The sequence below is a fragment of the Numida meleagris genome, chromosome 2, assembly GCF_002078875.1.
Source record: "Numida meleagris isolate 19003 breed g44 Domestic line chromosome 2, NumMel1.0, whole genome shotgun sequence".
Lineage (NCBI taxonomy): Eukaryota > Metazoa > Chordata > Aves > Galliformes > Numididae > Numida > Numida meleagris.
Genome location: NC_034410.1, coordinates 7,325,774 through 7,348,566, shown reverse-complemented (window position 1 = coordinate 7,348,566; position 22,793 = coordinate 7,325,774). Strand labels below are relative to the sequence as shown.

The 22,793-nt window shown below is 37.4% G+C and overlaps 1 protein-coding gene across 1 annotated transcript in view; it reads right to left on the bottom strand.

Moving 5' to 3' along the window:
- The window catches only part of RBM33 (RNA binding motif protein 33), an 86,547-nt gene that overhangs the window by 44,105 nt on the left and 19,649 nt on the right, over positions 1-22,793 (bottom strand). The window contains 3 exon segments of the mRNA XM_021389323.1: positions 12,074-12,132; positions 17,658-17,958; positions 19,781-19,986. Coding sequence (XP_021244998.1) covers positions 12,074-12,132; positions 17,658-17,958; positions 19,781-19,986 — 566 coding nt within the window.

Here is a 22,793-nt window from a genome sequence, read left to right as displayed (position 1 = left end):
ATTTTAAGTTGCTGAGATTTTTTTCCTTCTGTTTTCAGCATTCAGGAAAGCTCCACCAGTAATTTAATTATGTGATGGAGTAATTTCACACGCTACATGTGAAACTAAGTTTCAATCAGAGTTATTACTTCCAAATACAAAAGAACATTTTAAAAAATAGGCAAAATACGGTGAATATTTTCCCAACTTATGAGGTACTCATCTATTATTCTGAAATATCATTAGATTTCTTTTTGCCGATTTCTAGGAATGAACTCCTACTTCAACTTTTACTCATGCCAAATTCTGTTGTAAAAATTATACCAAGTAACGCCACAGTTTTCTCCTGGTTAAGGTTTGAGGTTGCTTTGGTGTTTTTTTCCTTCTCAACAGCAGTCAAACTATAATTCTCAGAGAGGATTATTTTACCATTAGCACTAAACTCTACATTCAGCAAGTATTTGCTACAAATAATCCCCGAGTGACCGCTGGTATTTTGTAGAAAAGACCACGCAGTTATTTAACTTCAAAAATTAATGAAGAGCAGGTGCGTAAGCCAGTTTTCATAATGGCCTATTTTTGATAAAGTAAGCATACTGTAACATAGATGCATAATAAATCTTTATATGCACAGTAGTTACCACCATTTTTCATGGTTTCGCTATCCGGACAGTTTCAAATAACAAGCAACTATTTGATACACATACTAACTAAGCCTCTCTACAAAAAAATCATTTTAACTATTACCACAAAAATATCACTTTAACTATTACTTCACCATATTATACATTTTTGGAAGCTACTTAATAAACCTCACGCTGTCCAAAACCACCTAGTTTCAAGTTAAATTGCTCAGCTGAAACGTAAGGCAGAACTGCAAATTCATATAGTCAGTCAAGGCTGCAGAATTCTAACTTCCAGTCCAAAACTGGGGCCAACTGTGACACTGGGGGAAGGGACAAAATATTTATGTGCCTTCCCAGCAAGACCCCACAAGGCTGGCTCCGATTCATACAGACAGCGGTTCTAAAGATTGAGTTACCAAGCATCTGCATGAGAAAGAACCAGAAGAGCACAGACTGCAGCTTTTTGGAAGAGTTTTCTCTCTCTCGCATCATTATCAGCTTAATTATTTAGTCTCATTTTTTATTTAGCATCATTACTATTGATTATTTAGTATTTAGTAAATACTTAATATGTTCTTCTGTGTAAGCTAAAAAAATACATCAATCCTTGAGCAATGAAAGCAAGGTACTGAACATGCAGATTTTTCTTAAGCTACCAAAGTAGTCTTGTACCAGACATTTCCTCCATGTTAAAGGAATGCAAGTGCTGATTCCTACCATTTAATTTACCCTAGCATCATTTTGCTCTGAGAAGTTTTATGTTTTTTTGTTTTTTTTTTTTGAATGCAAGAACTTAGATCTAGATGGAAATTACACTGGAAATGGAGTTCTGTGTGGATTTCTTAAGAGACACAGTCACAGCCGTTCTAGAAATACTTCAAAGGAGAATACAATCACACTTTGAAGTACTACTGACAGGTATTTTATTGTCTTAAATCTTCAATTTTGTAATGTTTATCCTGACAATGAAAAAGTCTATCCACACTTTCTCCCCAGCATGCCATAATTTACAATACTTCAAATTGACTTTTAATACAATTTTTCATGCACGTTATACAATTTCTTCTTTCACTTCCATCATTCAATTAACTCGCATGTTATCAATCACTTTTGGAAAAAAAATGCAATGCAAACTTGTGTCTACAATTCATTAGAGTTGTGAATAGCTCATTGAACACGACTCTCACACTGAGGCAATCCTACCTTCTGAAAGAACATGAGATAAGGTTACTTTAATCCTTCCAAAGAACTGCACTATTTTGCCTTCCTTTTATCCCTTTAAATATCCTTCCTAGTTAAGAAATTAACATTCTCTCTCATACAATTCTTACACAAATTGTACTTTTACTTTTCTGCATCTCTTGTTAATTACATGATGTTATCTCTAATAATCTATTCATGAAGCACAGATAACTTTGGTTACCAATAAAAGGGAAAACTTAGCATAAATTGCTTAGCACAAAGTTAATCTTATAAAGCAAGGAATAAAGAGGATCTAACAGCTATTATATGACTTATCAGCTTCTCTAAAAGGGTCACTCTGCTTTTTTTTCCATGAGACTAATTAAATACCTTAACAATGTCATTGAAACTTCATGAGTCTTTCAATAAATTACACCCTGCCTCTACAACATGTTTTCATTTATTAATCTCACTTAAAATGCAAAGAGCTAAGAGAACCCCATTGACAGTTAAGCAGGGCCACTCAGTTAATTCTTCTTATATGGTTTAAATGCAAAGAATAATGACCACTATAACCTATGACAATTAAAACTATAGCCATCTGTCACAAGATGTTAATCCTCTTATTTCAGCAGCTACTAGACTTTTTGAAAAGCCTTCCTAAAATGCCTACCTTCCAGCACAAGGAACTGACTTTTCATCCTCTTGTGTAAGAAACCCCATTCCACGTATCTTCAATATGGTTTAAAATTCTTCAAGTAGAAATGTACGCCATAATTATACAAACCATGGTTCTTTACACACAAGTTTCATAGTATTTGGAGTTACAGAGGGTAGTATACAGAAAGTAAAAGATTCAATGAAATGTAAGAATAAAACAGCTGCTAGTTCTTGTAAATGGACAGCATAGATAATAGTATTAAGCCAAACTCAGTTTGGGAAAGAAGAGGTAGATTATTTCTGTAAACTGACCAAAATTAATTTTCAATATTAAAATGTGCCACGTAACTTGAACAAGCTTCTCTTTGACACTGCATAGCTCCAGGAGGTAAGAAGTCCATTGGGACACTGAAGTACAAGTGACCTTAAAACAGGACTTTCATATAAGATCTGTACAGAAAACACTAATGCTCAATTTTACTGCTTAAGGTTCCAGAATAGAATCCAACCATCATGGAAAACAAGTACAAGGAAGGAGGGAAAGACATGAATCGCCTGTTACTTTGCCAACTCACAATCAAGAAACCCAAGGACATGGCCAACAAAGAAATAGAAGGGTGGTAAACTTGCTCTTCAGCATACTGCAGCCACCCCAAACAGTTCAGGAGACTACATGAGATTCCCTGTATATGAAGAGTGAATTACTTTCCAGTAAGTTTAGGTGCATCTCCCCTAACACATCAAGCACAGACATACTCATGTTGCAAATTGAGGCAAAATGCTCCGAATTTCAGTGTTGTTTGTTTGTTACAAAGACACCACACAGCTGCATGGCCCAGAAACAACAGATGGATAGATCTTTTACTAGACAGGCTTGGACTTACACTTGGACTCACACCTCCTCTAGCGCTGAGGTACAGAAGTCACAAAATGAAAAACAGCTGGACAAGCAATCCCATTCACAAATAATTCTCATAACGCTCCAAAACAAAATGCAGGCATAGGAAAGATATTGTTGACAGAATCCTAGCTTTAAATTCTAAAGCATTGATATGCAGAAGAATCATACTCCCATCCATCCCTTTTGTATGGCCAAAGGAAGAGTGTCTACAGGAAAGAGGCACAGGAAACAGAAACAGTACAAACCTGCAGCAGGCTGCACTGCTTGAAGGTAGAGAAAAATCAAAGCTCTACAATCAGAGCATGAAACTAAGCAATTTTTTTAAACAGATTTTGAAAGCAACTCATTTGAGAGCTTCAGTTTCACTTTAGTTTGCAGTCTTCTTCAGGGGTCTGCTGTAGATCAACGTGTGACCACTCTTTATGGCGCTAGCTTTTTAAAATGAAGTACAAAATAGAAATACCACAGAACACACATGGAAAAAAAAAAGAGTGCAACAAACAGTGTCTGAATAATGAATTTGCTAATGAAAAAGATTTTTATATTTCACCTTGAGACAAAAAAAATCATCCCCCACATTTTTGAGCTGAAAACTAGCTTATCTACTAGGAATAGATAAATTTTTATGGACCAAGAAGCATGGTAGGTTTTGGACCTCTTCAGCTTTCACAATGACTGGCATACAACACCTCCAAAATTAATAACTCATCCTGAGATTAAAGAATATCACATGGAAGTATCATTAGGGTTTATTGACCTCATGTATTTCGGTGACCTGCATGTCACTACTGATTAGAAGCAAAACTCAAGAGGTCAGTATCCAGTTGGATGATGAATATCAAACTCAGAATTTCTTTCTACATGACACTCCAAGCTTGGCAGTGCAGTTAAGAGTTAATTTCAAAACAATGTGTGAACCTCAAAGGTCTGACTTGGGGGTGATGCTTCCCCATTCCCTTTCAACTAAAAGGGCTCAGACTGCCTCACACCAAAAAAAAAAGAAAAGAAAGAAGGAAAAAGACAGCTTTACAGAAAATAAATATTAGAATTTCAGCTAACTTAGACTTCGATTTGTGACATTTCAGATCCAGTTATTTAGATGTTAAGCTACAAGACTGCTCATTTATAATTCTGTATAGAAATTTCACTTTGGAGATGTTCTACGCATCTCTGACATCGCAAACACTTTGATTAGAAGATTTCGACATCCAGGGCTACTCATGTGCTTTTGGGTTCTACTCACGTGTTGAAGATGAAGGCCTGAATTTTTTTTTTTTTGCATATTGCACAGTCAGCATGTATGACTCTTAAATTAACTCAATTAACTTAATTTCCTGAAATTAGTAGTACATCTTAGTATTTTATCATTAATGAAGCACTTTTTCCTTTCACATGCTAAAGTAAATGGCAAGAACTGAAAGAACAGAAGGTGAATAAATACCAGTTAATTGATAACTTTTTTTTTTTAATTGTAATGACACAAATATACCAGATTTTTCTGCAAAAGGATGCTTCTCAGCACAGTAAAAATAGCTTAGGAGAACCATCCTATCACCTAGGACTATGTTATAACAAGCACATTTGAGCTCTGTATTCAGTATTTAAGCACTAGAATCATAGAGTGGCCTGGGTTGAAAAGGACCTCAAAGATCACCGAGTTTCAACCCCCCCCCTGCTGAATGCAGGGTCACCAAGCACTAGATCAGGCTGCCCAGAACCACATCCAGCCTGGCCTTGAATGCCTCCAGGGACGGGGCATCCACAACCTCCTTGGGCAACCTGTGCCAGTGCGTCACCACCACTAGATTAGTCTTACTGCATTGTAGTAAAAAATCAATTGTATATTGTAATTGGATTTCTTTGTAAGAAATCTTGACATCTGCAAAACAGGTCTATAACAGTGCCTAATTAATGGCTATGAAGCTATGCACTTAGTAGGTGTTGGTGTGTCCTTCAATAAAAATTCTGCTTTGCTCATCAGGCTTAACAAGTTCAAACTTCATTCACACAAATAAACCAAAACCAATGTAAATATTTTTATAAGTGTAAACACAGAGAAAAAAACAATTAAAATAATTATATAATTTTATATATAAATCAAAACCGCTCAAATGTGCAGGTAACCAAGCACTGGCACAAGCTGCCCAGAGAGATTGTAGTCTCCAGCTCTAAGATATTCAAAAGCCATCTGGACACAGTCCTGGACAAGTAGCTCAAGGTGCTCCTGCTGCAGCAGGGGGGTTGACAAGCAGACATCCAGGTGCCTTCCAGCCACAGCCACTCTGTGATTCTCTACTTAGCAGGAATTAAAGCTGAGACTGAACTACAGAAATTCTACCGTCATTAATACAAAAGAACAAGTTTAATTCTGCAACTCTGATTTCCTTGGTAGTCCTAAATGGCAACAGCAATTAGTTAAATGACAAGAACTATGAAAAAATAAGTGCACTAGTTTTCTGTTTGATTTTCACATCTAAAGAGCATGTGCACACTGGAGCTAGCATGACAAGTTAAAGGGTTACTCCATTTACAGACCAGCTATTTCCCTCAAATTTAATAGCTGTTACCATCATGTTTAGCTGCTGCTGCTCCTCCTGCAGATGGGAATTCATTGATATGATTAAATTTGATGGTATGATAATGTATGGTAATCGTGATTAATCAGAAGCCCACTAGCAAATGGAGGATGTTGGGTATTATGTCACCTGCATTTTAAACTGCATTCTCTTTATGCCAGCCTGACAATATTTGACAGCTGGAGGGTTCTCATGCTGCATCTGCTTGCTACTACTTATAGATCTGATAAGAGAAAGCGCTCATCATTCCTTCACTACCTTAAGTGCTGTAATTATAGAGCTTTGCAGTCAAGTTGTGAAAACAGTAAGTGTTCAAAAGGAAAGCTTTTTGCTAGCTGCTGAACAAGCCCTGTCTCACATCTGCAAGGGCTATAAATCTGAAAGAAATGTAATTTGATGCAGCAGTCTCATTCAAACATGATTTGCATGAAATGCTGTATAAAGCACTATCCAAGAAATGTCAATCAACACCACCTGATACCATGTATCCTGCTAAATGAAAACAAAATGCTTTCTACACTACCTGTGATCTGCTCTTGCTACGTAGTAATAGACTGAAAATTTCATTTACTGTTAGTCATTATAGTAAGGCCATAGCTAAAGCAGAGTAATTGTGCGAAAGTAGGAGAATCACTTTCACAAGTGGCTTTTCATTTCTATTAACAGTTTTATCTCCAACATACACACTGTTGCAAACATGTACTGGTTACTTACTGCAAATCATTACTTCCTAAGTATCAGTTTAAAAGGACTGCCAGTACTCAGATGCACAACCATTTAAAAATTGTCCTTACCATGAGCACCAGAAAACACCAAGACTTTAGCAACAGTTGCTAAAACTATTATTTAGGAATAGTAATCCATGACCAAATTAGAAATTTTGGAAAAAAACTAACTCCCTATACACATTCCCCACAACAAACATAAAACACTATTGCAAGGAGTTTTGTTTCCAAAAGCACTGCAAATTTCTTCTTGCATAGACTATAAGAGGCATTTATGCAAAGATACACTCACAGGCCAAGGTACATCATGAAAGCCATTACACTGCCCCAAGTTGGCTAAAATGGTGTTACAGGCAGATCCAGTCAGCTCAAGAGTTAACTTACAAAATAAAAAAGTAGAACGTACTCTAGCATACTTTTTATAAATAAAATAGCATTAATATTTTTTGTCTAAAATAAATTTTAGAAGTTACAACAATTAAGGACAGTGACCAATGACTGCACAGCTGGGCGCTGTATCTCACACAGATACAAACACAGAAGCGTTTTGTAAGTGTCTGAATTTCAAACAACACTTCAAAGATGAACATTTGTCAAACTGAAGATGCTGGCAATGACTAAAAAAACCTAACCAATTCTCTGTTACAGCAGCCATTTATGACAATGATGTACTGGAGATGAAGTTGAATACTCAACGAAAATGTAAAGAATGTTTACTAAGGTTTCTGCAGTTTAAGAAAAAAAATATTCGATTATTCTTTTGGGATAAGGACCATTTTGAAACAAAATTCTAAGGCAAATTCCAGCAGCAAATCATGTCAAAAAACCCCTCTTGGGAAGTAAAAAGAAACACGATGTAGAATATTCACTAGGGCCTGAGGACAGTTGCTCTACTAAGGTCTTATTTTTATATTGAATAAGACATAATTTATACATTGTACAATCCGACTTTGTTTTAGATTTGAATTCAACAGTTATCTGAAAAGCACCTATAGCACTAAAAGGTGCACCATCAAAGGAGAAAAGCTTTGTGCACCTCAAAGCCTTTTTAGCGTAAGTCAGCCAGGCAGACAACAGTGCAGCTTCATTTTTTCCTTCATGCCACTTCAGACTATTCCTAGCTTCAGCTCTGAAACTCAAATGGATCAAATGTAAGGGAATTTGTCTGTGGGGTGGATATTATCTGCTGAGCTCTCACCATAGCTGGAGTGAGGAGGTTAAGAACTACAGCTGAGTAGGTTTTCATCCAGCTTCCCTGAAAATTCTCCTGGCAAAAGGCACACAGGCCCCAGGCTCTGCTCTCTCCACAGTGGTTTCAGATAACAGATGGCGACAGAGATAGAACTGAAATGGCCCAAACCTGAAGACACCAATCCTTTCTTCTCCCTCAAGCATTGTGAGGCTGGTTCACTGCAAGGACTTCTTCACACCAACCATCCTATTCCAACCCCAGATTTGGATACCAGGGATCCCCACCCAGTATCTATCTGAAGAATTTTGTCAATGGAAGCACTTTTCCTCGGTCACACTCTATCCCAAAATTGGCACGATGACACTTGGTCCACTTTCATATGCCCTTTAAAAACTGCATACAAATGACATGTGAAAATGCTTTCGGTGTTAAGTTAAATACAGCTAAGTAACATTTGAAGGAAAAGTCTTCAGGCATATATAATATTCCGATTTCTTGGAATATTTCAAACATAGAACACGCTGGTGAAATCACATAAGAGATGAAAAGATTTGGACCATCACTTCAGCCCATGAAAACTGCCATTTGCAAGCAATTGATTTTGTTACCTTCATCCTAAGTAAGGATTGGGCCTCTATAATGTTCACTTAGTAGCAACCTACATATAGAGTGTTTAGAAATTCCTCTTCCAATTCTTACTATTTTTTTCCCCATTTTGTTATATCTTGCTCTTCTTTACAGAAGACAGCAACTGATGAAGAAATTATCCTAGATAACCACCACCATAGGACAGAAACTACAAATGTTACACATGAGGAATAACAAAGCCCCATACCTGGATCAGGACACCCATAAGAACAACTAACTTAGTCAGAAAAATGTGAAAAATTCAGGAGATCCATGCAACTGTTCATGAATAAAACTTCCATCGTTTTCTTTCAAACAAATTAGTCCCCAAACGTTGCTACTTGAGAAATACTGACTGTGACACTGGGACAGTAATTCAGACAAAAGCATTTTACTACTTTATATACTTTAAATAGAAGGCAGATGATATCTAAAGCAACACAGGCAAAAGGACTCAGCTGAAGATGTTAGCTTAATCTCTTCTTTAAACAGCTTAAAGAAAACACTCAGTTGGCACTTGCACAGTTCCAGGTTAATTCAAATACCTGGAAAAACATTAGCATCAACTACAGTTGAAGTCTGAATTACTACTAAATAGAGCCACCTGAAGAGCACTCATTTATATGAGCACAGAAGCCCCTGCAGAACTCAAGGCTTTAACTTGCAAGTCAGCACAAGTTTACCACATTGCTCAGCTACTAACACGCCTCAGATCCACTATTTATTCAGTCCTACTTAGTAAACTACAGCTCTCAAATTTTGTTAAGAGTGAGTCACCTCGAATCATTAGAGTAAGAAATGGACAACCTCTTTATTTGACTGAAAATTACTCTAAATGTTCAAAATAAGTTCACGTACAAAACACAGGTGGATTAATTCCATCGTGTCATTTCTAGTATTTCCTCTCTAAACACTTAAGGGGTTAAGCTTTAGGTAAGAAATAATTCAACAACATGCACTACCCTGAAATATTAAAATTTAGATCGTGGGCTGTTCAGTGAATTTAATCTGTCTCAAATCCAAGAAGATTCAATTCTGATCAACGTTACCCAATTTAGTACTACATTATTTCTTACAGTTTAGAACTGAAACCAATATGCTAACATGATCATTACAACTTTGTTGAACTCTTGAACTACACTCTTCTGCAAAAGGTTTTAAGAATTAACTATTACATGGTTACAAGTCACTTCATTAGCCCGAAATTAATAACACCTGGTTTCCAATGGATTTATGACTTGCAATTGAGTAGCAATTGCTCTGATTGAAGCTGTTCTCACAACTGGAGCACACAAGGGCTCTCTGTGCAAGACTTCCCATGTCTCTGCTAGATAAGACAGGGACTCAGAGGCTTTCTTTCTTTCAGATAGGGCACCAGTCACTTGTAGGTCTCTCCCCTACATTTACACCTCTGCCTCATTCAACCAAACAAAACATTCAGTTCAAAGTCATAGGGGAAAGCAGACCGAAAATATTCTTAACTCCAGAGTTTTTAGAAACAAAGCAACAAGAAGACTGGATGACTACTATCCTAAGATCAGGTGATGCTAAAACAAGAGTCAATCCAAGTTATTACATATCCAGAGACTCCTATTTAATGAGAAAAGGTGTGAATGCACTGCAGCCTGGAATACTACTTTGATCTTTTTCAAACAGCTTGTCAGCTAAGTTGTCTAACCATTGCTATACTGCTATGAGTCAACGTTTACACATAAACAAGCGAATTATAACAGCACAGCAGCATTTGACATGTAACAAAGCAAGGAAAGGTAGTTCTGCAAGATAAAACATTCAAGTCAAAGTAAATTTGTGCTCAGCTCAAGAACAAACGTACTACATTTAACAAAACAAACATGATATGTACACAGTGACACTTAATTCCTAATCCTAACTGATCACCTATGCAAAATTTATAAAGCATTTCATAAGAGAAGAACATATTATATCAATTTTACAAATCATTGAGTCATGGAGAGATTAAGCACCTTTCTCAGGGCCACATAGCAGGTTACTAGCTGAAGGGGGAAAAAACACTCAGGGCAGTCAAGTCACTGTACTGGATCCTCTCAGTTAAAGCCTTCCTTCTCCTAATAGAAACAAATTACAACTCTTTGCTAGTACAATGCTTACATTAAAAGGCTGCAAGTAGCCAGTATTTTCCTTCAGGCAAAAGGAACAACGGTCCCACCAGAAACATTCACTTATTTTATTCCATTTAAGAAATTGGTGCATACAAGATTAGCTAGGTTGGCGTACTTGTCAACTCGCAAAAACAAAAGTAAACAGAATTAAAATCTAATTTCACAGTCAATTTAAAAAAAAATTAATTTCCAGTTTTTCTACACTGATGTAAACATACTTCAAAGATGTCAATTACAATGCTTTTTACAGATATTCCTTGTCCTTTAATTTCTTTTTAATACTTGTGTTTATTGACACAAGCAAGTTAATGTCAAAGGAAACCACAGGCAAGATACTTTTAAAATGTTAATAAGATTTCTGCTTAAATACTAAAGGTTACTGAAGAAAACTCCTTCCCCTTAAAACCACAATATTTCTGAACAGAAAGCTACCTCCAGTTAAAATGCTGATACTGAAATTACATAATTGATTAAGCTGATGAAACTGCAGTTTTACCATATAAGAGTTATAGAGGAAACGTGATAATTTGAAAACTCAGCCATTGTGCAAAGTATGGACATCACAGTTTCTCACCTAGGTGTTTAAAAAACACTCTGCACTGAAAACAACCACGTATGCACACGGCAATCAAGAGTCACAGCAGGTTTCCAAAAGCTCCTTTTTTCAAATACGTCTGATCTCTACGCAGGTAATTCACTATGCATTACCAGAGTGCAAACATTAACAAAGAATAATATTTTTTGTTCTATGTGTTTAGGAAACAATGTGTGTGTGTCATTACCTAAAAATATGTAAGGCAATACTGCACAATATATATTATTTATATTTTTTTCTTATTTCGATACTCTGCACTTGAATTAAAAATTTAGGACAACAAAATTGTGAAATATCAATTAAAAAAGATCTAGAGCGTTTTTCACCACTCATTAAAAAAGTAAATTATCATAAAGTAGTTAGGTGTCTTGTTTGTTTTGAAAGTAGAAACATGCAAGAAAGCAAGGTCATACAATGCCATTCTCTTTTTTGATATAAAAATATGAAGGCATTTAAATGTCTGAAGAAATGATAAAACGCAATTTTTCCTGATTTTTAAAATAAAATATATATTGCTTTTTAGGCTTTCAGATGTTTTTCAAATAGCCTTTTATTGTATCAAATAAAGTAAGGATTCTATTTATACAGGAAGACTCAAGTAATAAAATCAAGCCTGTATTCCTTAAGATGCATTCATGCCTCTCCCACTGGAGAGATTGGTTCAACAATTTTACAGTTAAACAGAATTAATTCTACTCTCAAAAATCCATTGACCTTAAGCTTTTAACAAACATTTTCAACTGCAGAGTGTATTGTCAATATTTACTTAAAATTATATTTCACTAGAACAGCCTTTATTTGCTATATTAATATTTCTTTGCAAATGTATGCTTATCCATATCAAAGAAGAAGAAACAGCTGCTACTCACAGGAAATCTCTGGGGTCCTACAGCAGGTCTTGGCTGGGCTGGAACTGGCAGCAAGGGCACTGAAACAAGAAGCACCTTTTAACACCATTTGTTTCACCTAACAGTCATTGCTGTTATTTCCAAAAGTGGTAGCAATAAGAAGCCATGATTAAAATCTGCTACATTTACCCTCACGTGTCACAGTTCCTACAATTAAATTCAAGCAACCATTCCCTCTCCTGCAACATGCAACAGGGCAATTAGGATTCTCCTAGTTCATTTACATAACTTAATTCTGCATTTTCCAGAATTAGATTGCTTCTTGTTTCGGGGAAGAAAAAAAAACAGAATAAGTATTCAGCCAAAGATGTCTCTCAGACAAAGCTGACACAGACTGAACAATAAATCCATGTTTCAAATAGGACACATGATTAATTCACCTTCTCCACTTGATGCCCCTTGTTTCCTATGTATCTCACAGTGTCACCACCTACTCCCACAGCAAACATAGGCATCAGAAGATCTTAGCTGGCATAAATCACTGTTCATGGGAGGGTAAAATGAGGCAGGCAGCAGCAATTAACAGTAAGTAAAAACTACTTCATCTGGCTTTGTCACTATAACGGTGAATACAAGTGAAATCTGTGTAATCACAGAACTGCTGGTATCAGAAGACAGACTTCTGCTTCATAAAGAGACATCAAGAATTAAGAGACTCTCTTCTTGAGAAATAACTTCTCCAGAACTAGGATTTCAACGAGTCTAGCCGGGTCATATAATTGCATTTCAAGAAAATGATCCCAAAATGTAAGACCCAAAACAGCCACTCAAAATTGTGGCATAACTCAAAAAAAGTAACTACTGTGGGATCACCTAGGGGACTGAATCTTTATTGGAATCCCTAGCACAAAATATATTGATAGATTTTCCTTTTTCCATTGTAGGTTCCCCCATCCTACTTCCCTTCGGATTGTATAAATTGTTAAAAGTAAACATGCATCAATGTGAGACAAAACACGGAGAGAAGTTAAATATAAAGCATTTCAATCAAACACTACTGAATGTATTTGTTCATTTACTAGAAAGTATAAGTAAGGTTATTTGTGAAATTTCTGAAAGTAACAAGAATTTTTTCCTACATGGGGTTAAATACTGACGCAGCAGACAACTTTATTACGCTGAACTAGCTGCATTCAGCAACACATTCAGCTAAAATGCCTCAAGAATTCACTTTTCCTCAGTAATATAGGCACAGGAGCTAGTGCATTAGCACCTATTTTTAGTGCATGTCCATGTCTGGCTTCCAGCCACTTTTAAGTACTTGTGGTTTACTGGTTCGTGGACTGACAGGATAAACTAAGCGCACGGGTCCTTCGGCTCTGAAGGACTAGGTGCAAACTTTGTACCAAGTTCCAGGAGAGGATTAGTCAAAGAGTTTCATTTTGGCTTCTAATGAAGAGCTGTCAATATAATACAGCCATCACCACTTGAAAAAATTGACAGCATGCTCTTGACAGGCCTAGAACTAAAATAGCTCAGGTTCAGAGAGGCACTGAGGAAAAAAAAAGTCACAGAAGGTGGTAAACGCAAAGGAGTGTCATCTGTACAGAGCACTTGGGTCTATTTTGGTATCCCGCCTGTGGCAGGAGCATATAGATACATCTGTCATTTTAAGCAAATGAATTTAATACTCCTGAAAGATAGTTCAAACTCAGTGGCCTTCTGGTACCCAGACACTTGCTGAAGCAGCAGAGAATTCTCAAGTAAGTATTCATCTTCCCTACATTAAATCTTTCACAGTTTTGAAAGGTCTGGAAGTTATGCTTCAAACACAGTATATGTTGCTAGATGCTATTTTAAGAGGATTCATTTGGCTTTGGCTGTAAATTTCAAGGCTATATCTATAAAGATGAAGATGCAATTCCCATATTGATAATTTATGAGAATAATAATGTAATTTTTCCCAAGACACCGAACAGTTTTCAAAATGGTAAATGGCACACAAATTCACTGAGCTGCCACAAGCTGCTCATTAGTAGCTCCTGTCAATTTTGGCAGCATTACAGTATCCTTATTTGTGACATAAACATTACGGAAAAAATCCTTCAATACCAAAATCACAGGCTGGATCAGTATTTCACAGTACATCCACTTGTATTATGTGATCCTCCAGTTTTTGTGAATTGATCATACTCAAATTTGGACACACATTCAACCAAAAAGATTTCTTCTTACAACTCAAAACTAATTTACAGAATAGGACACAAAAGAAACAATTAGGACAAGCAATCAACTGAAAGACATGGGATTCAAATGCCACAAAAGGTACAACTGAACGCTAACAAACAGTATCTGCAATAGACACTCACTTCAGGGTTTTGACAGACTGAGCCTTTCTTAATCATTCATGAAGATGCAAAGACCAAAAATATACTAGAAATTTGTTTGAAAAATACTGGCTTGACAAAAAGCAACTGCTGGTTGGTGGTTTCGTTTTCTGAACTGAGATTCAAGATTTGCTTTCGGAAAAAAGAAAGAAATAAGCCAATAACAAGATTCTTCTGGAGAGCTTCAACTCACTCAGGCTAAAGCAGCTGGCTACAGGAAATCTTATATATGCTATCCTCTTCAAATAAAAATTTCATGACAATTTACAGATTTTATTCTATTTTAGAAAATACTGATAAGAATGATGCTACTTAGGGGGATTCATTTGGATTTGGCTGTAAATTTCAAGGCTTTCTTTTACTGATATGAATGCATTTCAAGATGAAAAGCCAAAAAAAGTTGAGAAAGAATATTTCTATGGCCTGCAAGTAAGAACACGTTCTCGGTGAGGCAACTGAAGTGTTAGTGCATATTCATGCCATAAAAATAAGAGATGCAAGAAAAAAATGCCAGTCCACGTGAAGAAATGACAGCACACTTAAAATTAAAAGAACTTAAGCGTGCATATTACGCACTTCCAGGCATCACATTTTAAACAACAGAATCCAAATAAAGTTTGCACTGACTACATTCTCTGGTAGGTAAAAAAGCTTCATGTGTCTGGAAACAGATTCAGTTGAGAAGGGGCTGGATATCATCAAGAACCTGAAATTAACGTGATCTCTTTCATAGTTCCTGTTACCTCGAAACGAATGCTGCTGCACGTCAAACACGCTTGGGCTGTCAGCTACCAGTCTCTCCCTGCTGGGGCCTCAAGCAGCAGTACAAAACTGAGATAGAGTTTTTAAAGAGGAAATTTAGAACAGTTCTTCCTACACTGGAATTTCTGTTTACCATTTGCCTACAGTGATTGCTTAAAAATTCATCTTACTATGCAAATGCCACTGAAGATTTTAGAATTATGCTTATCTTCCCCTAGAGAAGACATACGATGCCCTACATATTTTCCTTAGGTGTGCAAATGTGTACTTTCATGCAATGTAACTCTACTACTATGTACTAAGTCTGAGATGGCCACTGTTCAATGCTGCTGCAGAGAACTAACTGCTCACTAGTAAAGAGGTTAGATTTAAATCACTAGAATTTTAAGAATACATTAACAGTTCGCCACGCTCCTACCAGCAAAAATATTCAATAATCTTTAGTAAAATGGGTGGCACAAAGTGATTTCATATGAACCAGTTGCCATGAACACATAGCAAAGACCTTACTCACTGACATGCACATGTTCTACCATTTGAAAATCGAACATCCTCTGGAGCTGCTCTTTCTGAGAGGATGGCTAGTCCTACCAGTCAAGAAATGAATGTGCACGCAAGGTCTGTAAGTTCTAAAAAGAACAGAATAAGGCTATGCTCAAGACAGAGAAAGACTCCAAGCATGCCTGAGGTGCCACAGGCAACTGTGGTAAGGCTGAGCACAGCGCCATAACGATGTGACAAAAAACTCTACAGAAGAGAAGATACACTAGTGTACTGACATTCGGCAAAAGTAAAAATCCCCAGTAGCCATTACCAGCATTAGGAGGAAACCTGTTCACACAGCTAGATGAGATGCGTTCACTGTTTCACAGGGAGAGAAGAGGGGCATCTAGAATAGTCTAAAATCTACACTGGCTTTTCAGAGAACAGGAATTGTTGCTTTGAAAATGTTAATAAAATGCATAGAAGGCATGCATCCAAGACCCAAGGACTTCTCAAACTGCTTCCAGATAATCTGCCCTGATGCATAATTTGGTGGGAAGCACTGATTTTATTAGAGAGGAAAAAAATGAAATAATCTTTGTGGAGCAGCTACTGTGTAGCCAACTGTGAGAAGTCTAACAGGTTTCTAACAGCCAGCAGTATCCTACCCTGCCAAATTCCTGCCTTCCACTGGGCAAACAAATGAAGCAAAAATAACACAGGCTTGGAGTTCAGCTGATTTGAAGAAAAAGAAAACCACCAAAAACAGAAAAGCTAATGGCAAAAACATGCACATAGATGTTTTGTTTGTTCTGTGTAGACTCAATCACAAATCAGAGATAAATAGGTGCCTTTTTTTTTTTTTTACCCTCTTGAGGATAACGCTTTCCAAATAAGTGGTAATATTAAAAGCTCTGCTTGCTGAGAGCTACCCTAGAAGGTGTAGCCCAAAGGGTGTTTGTGTTAAGCTGCAGGAAAAAAAAGCGTGCACTTTTACACTATCAGTCAAATAATCATAAATGTAGCACTGAATGAAGATTGAACGCTTATATATTGTTACGTGGAGACTACAGCTTGTACCTTTCACACAGCAATTACAGTTCAAAGATTACCCTCACGTAACTATTTTACAAAGACAGGCTGAGGGAGCTGGGCTTGTTCAGTCTGGAGAAGAGAAGGCTGCAAGGAGACCTCACTGCAGCCTTTCAGTATTTAAAAGGGAATTGTAAAAAGGAGGGGAATCAACTTTTTACTCAGGTAGACAGTGGCAGGACAAGGGGAAATGCTTTTAAGCTCAAGGAGAGAAGGTTTAGATTGGATGTCAGGGAGAAGTTCTTTACAGAGAGAGTGGTGAGGTGCTGGAACAGGCTTCCCAGAGAGGCTGTGGATGCTCCGTCCCTGGAGGTTTTCAAGCCCAGGCTGTATGGTCCCCTGGGCAACCTGATCTAGTACCAGATCTGGAGGTTGGTGGCGCTGACTGTGGCAGGAGGGTTGGAACTTGATGATACTTGGGGTCCCTTCCAATCCAAGCCATTCTATGATTCTACGTATTCTCACTAAAATATGAAGGTGGTCATTCTGTGAATGCTTGGCTGAACCTAGAACGATGCAGGGAATTCTAAACTGCAGTACTTACCTGGTCTTGAAAACCAACATCTGCTACTTTTAAGACACATCCTCTTTACAGTTTTATTACTCTTTCAAGGGTTTGGAGAAGCAAAGATGATAAAGAAATGGAAAAGGATTTACTAATCTCTGCTGGCCACCGTCCAACAACAGACATATCACTGCATCTTCTTTCTTTTGTAAGATTTCCCTTTTCACATCATCTTACTTAACCTTATAAAATATTTAAGGAAAAAAAATCAGCCTGGAGCATATTTGCCTGAAGTGGTAAACAAATATGGCTGCATCCTTAGCAAAGAACAATGAGTTACATACTAACTGACTGGGAAGGTGTTCAGAAAGCTCACCTTGTACAGGCGTCACTACTGTTCCCTTGAAATGTGGATTTATGTGTATGTTCTTCGGTTGCTGAGGTGTCACTGGTGGTGGAGTCATCATTATTCTAGGCGTTTCTATCTGAGGGGGCATATGTAGCCCTGGAGGAGGAGAAGAATGATGCTGATGCTGTAAAGGAAGCAGAGATTGTAACTGTTGCTGCTGCTGCTGTTGTTGCTGCTGTTGCTGCTGTTGTTGCTGCTGCTGCTGCTGGTGCTGGAACAGACTCCTAACAGGTTGCTGGTGTGTTGGAATTAACCTCTGTGAATGAGTCTAAAGTCAGACAAAAGAATAAAGTCAATAGTCTTTAAAGTTCAAATAACCTGACATAAACCAGCACAAAATTAAGACACCTCTGGAGAACACAACTAAGGCTAAATATGAACGGGAAAACTTCTTTCCCATATCATCAAATCACATGGAACTGTTAAGAACCACTAGCACAGGAAAGCAAGAAAGAGACATTAGCACGAAGAAGAAAACAGCAAAGAACAAGAAAAAATTCACAAGTGAACAGCAGTACTGCCTAGGATGTGCACACACAGAGAACATTATCAGAATGCATTCATTTGTTCAAGTTTTTTGTTTTTGTTTTTAAACAGTAAAACTTCCTAATTTCACAGGTTAGGATTTGCATATGTCACTGGAAACTGACATCAACTGCAATACGATGCATGTCATGAGTTCCAGCAACAAGGCAAATCCACTAACTTCTACCTCATGTATAAGAGAGCCTGAGAAGACAGAACTAACAGCTGGAAGAAAACTCAAAATATAAGTTAAGCTAGATTCCTGAGGTATCAGTGCAACCTATCTATTCAAACTGCTTGAAAGAAAAATGCATTAATCTGCTTCAAAGATACATTTCAAGGTTCCTTTCACAACAGAAATGTCTCTTATTCAGTACTCTCAAACATGAATAGCCAATTTTTTTTTAATTATTATTAATATCATGGGTCTTTTTTCTTTACAAAGACCGAGTTTTTCCTTCAGAGACACTCATTCTTCTGCTTCTGAACACACTGATACTACAGGTCAGCTCTAAACCAGAACTTTCAAATCACAATGCAAGAAGAGTCCCAAGCACACAACCCTTCAGTAACAAAGAAATGTCGCATCTGTTTCTTCCAGCAGTCAGGTATGTCAAGCAAGGCAGCTACAAAGTATGCACGAGATATTAAGAATAACACAGAAATGTTTACAACACTTGAGATCAGAATAAGTAGCAAAGACTGCAAGCAGTACAGAAAAAATGATTCCACCTTCACTGCTTTAAAAACACAAAACATTCCTCTTGCAGGGCTTTCAACCACCGAGACATCCACCAACTCCTGCTCCTGAACAGTACCTACAGTTACTGCTGTTGGAAAGAATTCTCTTTGTTTAATACAAATGACTTTGTCCTGCAAAGGCATACACTGAGTTTGCTCTACAATTCAGCTTCCAGTACACCATAACACAGTTTAAAAAGTCTGAGATTTCTCTTGATCCTACGCATTGCTTTTCTGGATGGGAAAAGTAACACCTAGTTTGTGATACAAAGTACAAGCAGAAAAGATTAGTAACAAAGTTAAACTTCAATCAAAATCCTAAGGAACTGATCTATCTAAGGGGGATTATTTTGTTTCTATTTGACTCCGAAGTAGAATGACAGAAAAACAGTTTATAAAAATTGATTTGTAAAGTATCGGCAAAAAAAATAGTTTCACAAAAACCCTGAGTTATTTCATATTTATTTTCACTAAACTGTAATGTGGGACTGAAAATGTCCCCACGTTGCACCTGTCTCAGAGGAACTATCATACTCCTCCACGCTCAGGCAATGCAGTAGAGAGCCTGATTATTTGTGTTTGAGTCAAAATTTGGTTTCCATTTGCAGGCGTTCAGATTCCTCAAGGCTGGTAACAGGGCTAACCCCATGCGTTTACAATCACCACATTACTCAAAGCTCACTTGGCCTAACAGTACACCAGAGGAGTAAGAAGTGGATGTTGGAATATATATTCCACCTTCATAAAGACACGCAATTTAGAGTGCTTTTTCTCCATCATTTCCTGAAAGCATGTCCAAAGAATACTAAGGATTAGAAAGGTACCATTGTCGATGGTTGGTTTGGCAGCAGTGCAGGTCTGTGATCCTTCATTCTTCCCCTATCATTGTCTCTCCTTTGTTCTCCCATTCCATGGCACATAATTGAGCCTCCTCTTCGCCCTCCTCTCCTTGAGCCGTACCGCCCCTGTTTAAGCTGCCTTTCCCTTTCTTCAAATTCAAGTAATGCTGCTTTGGCTTCTGCAGAAAGTTCTGTTAAAAAAAAAAAAGAAAGAGATGGAAAAAAATTAACTTCAAGCCCAAAGCACAGAAAATACCAGAACAAACAGTGCTAGAACCACAGAAACACCCCTGATACAAACAGAATTTGCAGGCACTTTGATCTCCTTCAGGTGGCATGTTAACATTTCATTAATGACACCTTCAACAGGAAAAAAAAAACACACACACACTTGTGTCTGTTGCACAGGCAAAAGACTGGCAGGTGAATGAAACAAACATGAACAAAAAGGTTTGTTTTTCCTCTCACTGATCTGCAGAAATGCCAGGCAGCACAATGAAAGCCCCAGCAATCTCTACTGTCAAGGATACACTGAGTCTTCCATAAAAACAGATTCAACCCAAAGAACATTTCATACACTGGCATATTCCAAAGAAGGACACTGTTGTCAGTGTCAGTATTTTTGCATTGTGAAATTATTTTTATATTATTTTCTATATTTGACGTGGCTGACGAGCCAATGGTAGTTCACAAGTGATAATTCCTCTTCGAGCACACTTGAAATTGCGTGCTCAGCTCAAGTCTGACACACAGCCATCAATAACACCCACCCAACCCACAGCGCAGGTAAACACCAGAGAACAGATGGTACTCAATGAAGACTGCCAAATTTTGTTGCAACTTGAGACAAAGCTGATAAAATTAAGAAAATTATGCAGTAACAGGGCCAGGTAATCAAATTACTTGGATATGGAGAGAAAGCCTACAACAGAATTCAGCAAATGCTGCAACACTTTCACTAGTGCCACTCATGAGGTATCCATCATTTGAAGGGGAAGAACTTTAACCCAAGCAGGCAGCTGAGCATTTCACCATGTGCCAATGAGATCCTTCACTTTCACATTTAACAGTGGAAAATTAATCTAGTTTACAAGAAATACACTCATGACCAAAGAAAAAAAACCAAACATCTCTTGCATTCACATGAATGACAATTAGTAAAAGAATTCCATTTTTCCATTTTTAAAAATTCTGCTCTTAAAGGAGGCCAGGTACAGAGATCCATTTCCAGGATACAACAGCTACTTGCTCATACTCCAAAATATGAAGACCAGAATAAAAACACTTTATATTTGACAGCACTCAAGTCAGCTGAAGACACTAATACGACGCTAATATTTCTTGCAAGTGTAATAGCCAAAGCTACTTAGCCCACCACCTTCAACATCTTTATAAGTAATCACAGTTAGTCTTTAAAACTGAGGATTGACAGAAGGGCACAAAAGAGTGAGAACAGCATATTCCCACTGACTCAGCTGTTCTCACTGAGCTACAGATACTACTTGCACTATGGAGCTGCAAAGGCTGCCACTTTGCATGCCCCAATTTTCAGAGGTATTCGACACCTACGGAAAACAGGGGCTCTTTGATTCCTAAAAGAAAAGTTTACAGCTTGTTGACTGTCCAACAATACAGCAAAATGACAGCCTGTCTAAAATCCCAGTACCTGTCATAAAGTTTCCTATGCCACTTCTGCATGCCGGTGATGAGACAAGTTTCTCTTAATTTACAGTCACACCAGATATTCTTATGAAATGCCACCTCTTATGCCTTAGTACCTGCCTCAGGAGACCAGCAGAGCCCAACACAATCAGGTTTCTTCAGGAAAAATCTTATGTCATGCCTAGACAAGGAGCAAGGAGCAAGTCTTTTTACAGTATGCACACACATTACGGATTACTGAGGAAAACGTAGATAACTATCCTCTTATACAATGCAATCAAGAGCATCAGATGCAACTAGAACAATTACTTCATCCACTGTTGCTGTCAGAGATGGAAACAGTTGGGAAAAACAGTGCTCTCATTTCAAGCCTCCTTCCTTGCCTGAAATCTCAGCCAAAAGCTATTGCATTGAACACAAATTAATCAGAACACAGAAGAAAGTAATTCCTCAAACAACAACAACAATTGTTACCAGTTTGCAACAGAGTCTGCAGAGGTGCAGGGTTTTGTTTGCTGTTTTTCTTTCTAATTAGCTACAGTGAGAACGTTTTAGTTTGGTGATGTTAAAGCTTTATTGTTTTCTCCTTCATATTCCTCTCTGGATAAGTAGATGCACAGCAGAACGAGTTCCAACTCAGTGAAGAGTTCAGTCACGTGCACTGAATGTTATATATTCCTCAACGAAGATGATAAATTCAGCATCTCTAGAAATCAATGGCCTAACCATTCTACCATCTCTCTCTTCAAACTCTTCGAAACAATTACTTACTTTATCTTGGATAACAAAATATTTAGGAAAGATCCCAGCTACATTTTGACAATACTCTATCTTGACATGCTTTGACCAGCACACACTTACTCCGATCTTGACTGTACAGTTCTCTCACTTGCACACAGTTAATGCAGTGAATCAGCAATTATTTTTCTAGTATCTCTAAGTGTCAAGATTAATTTCAATATCCCCAGTAATAAAATGGTTTCAAATGACATCTTTAATCAGTAAGTAAGAATACACTCCTCCAATAGAGACAAGCTGTCACAAAAGGTCACCAAAATGTGACAGGATGGAAATTACGTTTGTAACTTCAACTGAAATGTTAATTTTTCTGTATGTGTTTTCTCAACTATGTTCAGATTTTGAAGTAAGGAGACGTGGTTCCACAGGGAAGTTCCATTTTTAAACCAGCAGTTTCCAAAGAGTTGCTCTATCATCTCAGAAGCAAGGAAGAAAGTATTTCTTGCGAACAACTTTACACTACGTGAGCATTTGGTCCCCTTATCAACAAATTAACACACAAAACTAGCATGAATGTGAAACTAGAAACCATTTCACA